This window comes from Macadamia integrifolia, chromosome 11 (assembly GCF_013358625.1).
Source record: "Macadamia integrifolia cultivar HAES 741 chromosome 11, SCU_Mint_v3, whole genome shotgun sequence".
In the NCBI taxonomy this organism is placed as follows: Eukaryota; Viridiplantae; Streptophyta; class Magnoliopsida; order Proteales; family Proteaceae; genus Macadamia; species Macadamia integrifolia.
In genome coordinates this window covers 26497160-26503930 of record NC_056567.1, presented here as the reverse complement: position 1 = coordinate 26503930, position 6771 = coordinate 26497160, and the positions used below count along the sequence as shown (strand labels likewise).

Below are 6771 nucleotides of genomic sequence, written 5' to 3'. Positions count from 1 at the left end.
TTTGGGGGGTGGGGTGGGTGGGGGGCTGGGGGTGGCGCATAAGTAGGTTTCAAACCCATAGTAGGAGCAAGTGATTCTACAATGGGATTGCAGAAGATTCGTGTGACTACACTTTCAAGTTTGTAACAATAATACAAACAATGTACAAATCATATTTTGGGAGATGGATTTGGACATCAGGGTCATAATCCAATGCATGCCAAAGAGTCTGACTCAAAGAGCTTAAAAAATGGATTCAGTGTCCCATCCATGAATGGCATTTAATGTCAAAGTCAAACACGGCAACATCTTCGAATCATATCACTTGTATACCTCAATGCAAATGATTTTCTCAAAATGGAAACTTTCATAGGGAGGAAATATAGAAGTGTCATCCAACAATCTCTGGTGTATTGGTCAAGGTTTGAGATTTTGGTTTCGACCAGGGCTGAAACCAATATATTTTAGGTTTCGACCAAAACTTTGCATGTTTCAGCTAGCTATTTCGTTTGGCCATTCCGGTGGTCAAATAGCCATATTTGGCCCAAAGCTTACAAAAAACCATAATTAAGCATTTCTAAATACATTGGAACTTTTTTTTATACCACAAAATGGTAGCTTGCTTTTGTACCCCAGGTTGGTAGTGTAAACTGTACCCTACTATATAATTTCTCAAATATGATCTATTCCACACATAATTTAACAAAATTCAATGAAAAAAAAAAAAACTAAAATGTGCATTAGGAATGAAGAAAAACAATTTAATATTACACAATGTTGAAATGTTATTGTTACAAGTAAAAGTACAAGTGTTACAAGTAGTGAAGTACACAAGTGTATAACCAAGGTTAAAACACCCGTATGAAACCGTTCCTCCAACTCTGTGTTAGTACCAACACAAAATTCCGGGAAGGCTCAAAACCTTCAGGGAAAAAGGCATATACCTCTAAGTTTGAATTTTACACAAATCTTGCTCAAATGCACAAATCATCACTATAGATGCATTGTAGTAGTCCCCAACACTTTGTTCCACCAAGAAATATAGGTGATTTAGCCAAAAATACAAAATCAGGGGTTTTTTGGAGTTCTCTCCCCTCGTACAAGAGAAACCACTCGAAACTCACAAAATGAGTCAAACTTTTGTCCCGTTTCAAACGAACAGTGCTTTTATACACATTTTATTGTACCGAAACAAAAAACCAAACTGAATTTCAGGCATTTCGTTTCAACCTTCGTCAAAACCAAAACATTTCGCAAAATCTCGATGGTTTCCACTAAAATTTCAAACTATTGTATTGGTGTGTCAAACTCTAATACATGGTCATGTATTTAGAAAAGTCCATCAACATACCAAGGGACGATTCAAAGTGGAAGCATGGAAGATTAGGGCAACTAAACTTCCAAATTTAGAATGGGCAATTAAAAGAGGAAAAGGACATCTTTACATAGCACCTTGGTGCACAAAAATAATCCCATTCAATGGTAAACCATAGTTATTCACTGCTAATGAGCTGTCCAATAATCCCTACAGAAATTTACAAACATTAGATTATTAACAACAGATTTATGGTTACTTTCCCCAAAATACATATTTAGGATTAGAAAATCTATAACATGATGAACATATCAAAACGCAAAGACACTCTACTTCACCATCAATATTCAAGCTACCTTCAAAGTTTCAGGAAAAGAAATGAAGCAAAGTGAATGAACATATGAGCCATACAGCTGATATAGAAGAAAATGCTGTTCCTTGGACCTAATCCAGCTACTCACTTAAATAAGATCTTACTCACCTCTTGCTCAATGGCTTCACCCAACTGGCAAGCAGCGTGGATCACCTTAGCGCTGCCATGTTCACCTCCTGTCATCAACAAGCCCATCAACTTATGCATCGTGATAACCGACATCATTTCTGCAGGCAACTGATCGAAATATGAAGCATAAGTTGCCCTGTTCTTCCCTTGTATAAATAATTCCTGCTCCGCAAAAATTGCGTCTCGCAAGGGCTCAAACCAACCAAGAAACAATGACTTCATGTATGGCAAATTGGGTGCCAGCTTCTGCTCACACATGTCCAAAAGAAGCTCCTTGTATTCTTTCGCAGCCTGTTCCCATGCTTCTGTTTCAATCTTCACTTGCCTCCTCCGAAGCATAAGGTGCTTCCCTTGCCCCATACCTGCCACCAGTTTCTGCGGCTTTCTCTGCACCGTCGGCTCCGTATTTACTTTCTCGTCTTTCCTCATCTCCTCCAACAATCCCTGAATTTCACCAATCGAAGAAACATCTTCTTCTGCATCAGTCGAACAGATTGCCTCGGCAACACTGGCGTAACCCTTGACTGGGTTTCTGAAACACCCAAAACTGATTCTCCCCAAATCATCTTCTCGCGATGGTAACTCCCAATTTCGAAACAAATTCCTTCCCAGGAAACCTGTGTCTAAGCAACTTTTGATCTCAACTCCTCTGGTTCTGTCGGGCAAAATCGAATCTTGGGCGTAACCCAGGAAACAATGAGTAGGCAATATCAAAGAGGGTTCGTGGTAAAATCCCAACTTTCTGGAAGAGGCATGTTTAGCTACGTTTCTCCACATAACTTCTGTGTGTTGTTTCTTTGATGGATATGGGGCAATAAATGTGGGTTTATCGATTGGAACGGAGCAATCGATCTTGTTACAGAGGGTTGTCGAGGATGTGAGATTTCCAATACTGGACATCAAATTTTTTCAGCTCCAAGAAAAAGAAACGATGAATTAAACTCCACAAATAAGTTAAATGAATCAAACAGGTCCGGAACGAAGCCTAAAATCCTAGAAGTCATGAGATCAAATGGAAACTAAATGTTAGAGAGAGAGGAAAGATAAATAAGAGCGGAAACCTTCCCCGGCTTAAAAGGACTGTTCAATGAATATCTCCAGTAGCCGCCATAACCCCTCCTTAAACCTTCTCTTCCACCTTTGATGTTCTCTCTATATATCTCTCGTCACTCATGGCTCGTGTGACTCATGCCTGATCAGGTGAGTCCGGATCCGGATTCGGCTCCGGCTCCGGCTCCTTTTACATAGAGCACTCGGACCAGAAAGTGATCCTAGGGCTGAAAGGACCCGGACACATGTCCCTAAATCACCTCAGCCCTAGGATCACCCTCTGGTCCCTAAACTCTATAGAGAGGAATCATATTCAAGTCTGGATCTTCTTCCCATCCCATGTGGAGAGAGAATTCCCCTCCCTACATGCCTCTTTTAAGTAATACCTGATTTTTCTATAATCGTCGCTTCTTTAAAATTTGTTTTTCCTTTTCGGGAAAGGGTTCACTGAAAGACAGTATAGAGGACACGCAAAATTATCAAGAGAGGGCAAGGTCTCGACCTTTCATAAAAGGTGTAGCAATCATTTCACCTCTTTTGTGTATGATGCAAGGGTCGTGTTTGACTTATCAAGCTTTTATTTTTTTTCATTTTTAAAAATACCAAAAAGTGGTGGGATTCACATATTATTGTTGTTCTTCTTCTTCTTCACGATGAAAATGCTGCAAGGGTATGGGGGGGGGTGTCTTGGAATGACAAGTAGAGTAGGATCTGAGAGGGTGGGTGCTGAGGTTGCGGGTAATGTGAGGGCTAGGGTTGCAAGCTCATAGAGAAGGTGAAACGAGGTTTGATGTTGTAGGGAGGGGTAGAGGTTGTAGGTAGAGGTGTGCAGGACTCCTGTTGAGAGACATTTGTCAAAAGTGAAACAAGTGGGAAATATGAATCGTCTACCCATGATTCTTTATCATCATCGAAGTGCTTCTCGATCCATGCAATAAAGTTCAATTGGTTACCTCAGTTTGATCTTTAGCTTGTGAGTAACCCATTGAGATCTTCATGTGATTAATTTGCGGTTCATTAAAAAAGCTTTTGAACTTCAGGTTGTTGAATTGCTTACCATTGTCCATAATAAGAACCGAGATATCGTGAACTTGTATACAATCGAGGTTTTAAAGAAGTCCTTTATATTCTTCTTTGTAATGATGTCGGGGGTTCAACTTCTACCCATTTAGTGAAGTAGTCTATGATTATGACCACAAACTTTCTCTTTCTAGTTGCCTAATGTAAGGGCCCATAATATCCATGGATTCTTGTTGCATGCTCATCCAATAGTATTTGCATCTTAGGATTATGTAGGTTAGGGCTCTTCTTCCCAAGTGTTGCCCACATATTCATTTATGCATTTTTCAGAGGTTGTACTCAACTTCAGATGGTTTGCATTGTGTATGACCTTTCGTAGAGTGTGCCATTCATGATGGTGTACTAAGTTGATCTAGCATTGAACTTCTTGGCTTCAGACCTCTGCTTGTGCAGATGCCTCCTTGTAAGTAGTTGGTAATCATGTCCATCCAACATGGTTTTCGGTCAACTTGCATGACTTCAGTCTTCTCTATTATGTTTGATTATGGGAGGACCTTGATGTATATTGTGAAATGCCATATAAGTACAACAGGCTCCACACATCAAGCTATTGTCTGCTTTAATAGGTAGGTGAGCCACCTCAAGATTTTAAAATGTGTTTTGACATGTTGAGGAGATCGCCACTTATATGCACATTCTGTGGCTCATGCACAGCCGATGTGAGATTAATCCATAGTTTTGTGATCTTACATCCATGTTTCCATTTTCATTACCGTCATTGAGTCTAATACCAATCAAGTGTCACATAGGCATAACAGCCCCACAAGTCAAGTTATTATTCGCTTTAACAACAGGTGGCTCTCACGCATGACTTTAAAAAATGCGTCTTGCAATATTAAGGAGGCTGGCACTTATATGTGCATTCCATGGCTTATGCATAGTCGATGTGAGAGTAATTCGTGGTTCTACGTCTACGCTTCCACCCCATAATATAGAACCACAGAATGCGCATATAAGTGGTGGCTTTCTTAACATTTCAATACGTGTGCTTAAAATGGTGTGTGAGGGCTAGCAATGTCAATTCCAACCACGTACTAGTAAGCTTGATCAAGCTGACATGTTTATTGCCCGATCTGGAACGGCCTGATTGAACTCGACACGCTTATAAATATATAATACATGGTGCAACCATCTAGCCCAATGGGCACCCAACCTGAACCACATAGGTTATCAATATCTTCTCGGTCAATGATGGTCGTTGCCTATGACAGTGCATGGGCATAGAGAATGGCCTTGGTGTTTGCAAAGTATTAACATTATTTTATTCATCCAAAAAGAAGGAGAAAACCCTTGCTAGCATGTTTATTGTTGAGTTTTGTAAAGTAATATAAAATAAAGGGTACAAAATGGATTCTTCTTCTTCTTTCTTTCTTTCTTTCTTTCTTTCTTTTTTTCTTCTTCTTTTTTTTTTTTTTTTTTTTCACTACTAAGGATTACCGTACTTTTATTCCATTAATGAAAAAATAATAAAAATGGTAGAATCATGTGTGGTGCATTCTTAATCTTTGCAATTGCTTAAATACATTAGAATATTTAAGTCTAACCTAAACCGTTAGGTTATCTTCTCAAACAACAATGTTGCATCAGCTTTGGGAAGGATCGTTTAGAGCTCGTTTAACATCCATTTAGGGATAAATAGGCATGTAGCCCATCTAAGGCATAGTTAAGGCCCGTTTATGACAACCCGATTATAACCCTAGATTGATCGGTCCTATTATAACCACACTATGTCTGCCCCTAGCTAAGCCCGTTTAGTTAAATGGATGTTCACGGTGCAACCCTAGAAAATTGGTGGAGCCTAGCTATGCCCCATCGAGATTGGTTTGTCTCGACTAGTTGACACCCCTAGTGAGGGCTACCTACCTATTAAAGTAGACAATATCCTAACGTGTGGAGCCTATTCTGCGTATGTGGCACTTCAATAGTATTAGGGTCAGAGATAAGAATGATAGTGAAAGTGTAGATGTAGAACTACATATTAGTCCCACATTGCCTGCACATGAACCACGACATGCACATATATGTGGCGACCGCCTTAAAATTTTTACGACACATTTCACAGCCTTGTGGTGGCCGGCCTGCTAGACCGGATAATATTCTGGTGCGGGGCACATTGTGCCTATGTGGTACTTTAGACTATGCGCTCCAACTAGGAAAAATCCAAGGTAGCTAGCTTTAACAGATTGTCCACCTTTGTGTTTTTTCTATCTGAAATCCTGGTGAATTAAAAAAAAAAAATTTTTGAAATATTGAACAATTTCTAAACCATTTTCAAATATTCCACCATTATCGGCTCTTTTGCCTAGTGCTCGTTGATCACATGCCTCATGACAAGTTGAGAGTCAGTGTAGACAAGCAACCTCTTTGCTAAGTTCATCCTGCTCAATAGTGCACTTTTGGAGAAACAACACCAATTTGTTGCTACTAATCCCAATGAGTGGTAAAAGATCATCTTTCTTCTCATTGGGAATTAATTACCTTTACAAAGAGTCTCAAGTTTATTGTTTAGCAAAGAGCCTAGGTATCAAGGGAATATAATAGTTTTAACCTAATCCTATTTTGGATCTCCAATTGGAAAGTTGATTTTATGCATATCATTATTTTTGCAACAAACTTAATTACCAATCAACCAAAGAAATAGAGCATGAAACAGGAACAAGGGCAAAGACAGACAGAGATGAACCGAGGTGGCGAGAGATATAACTTTGGACTTAAAGCTTTGGCACCAGGGAGTCGAATCCTCTCAAGTGCATTAGTGCCTCTAGTGTGTGTTAGACGACAGGCAACACTAGGACATCTCTCAACCATCTAATGCATGTTAGAGGGGCTTACGTACTTGTGAGGA

The 6771-nt window shown here is 39.6% G+C and overlaps 1 protein-coding gene across 1 annotated transcript in view; it reads right to left on the bottom strand.

Moving 5' to 3' along the window:
• LOC122093692 (DNA-directed RNA polymerase 2B, chloroplastic/mitochondrial-like) overlaps positions 1–2940 on the bottom strand; it is a 52432-nt gene extending 49492 nt beyond the window's left edge. The window contains exon 1 of the mRNA XM_042664093.1: positions 1776–2940. Within this exon, the coding sequence (XP_042520027.1) occupies positions 1776–2696 (921 nt within the window). The 5' untranslated portion in view covers positions 2697–2940. The remainder of the gene's footprint in view (positions 1–1775) is intronic.
• Between the last annotated feature and the right edge of the window lie 3831 nt (positions 2941–6771).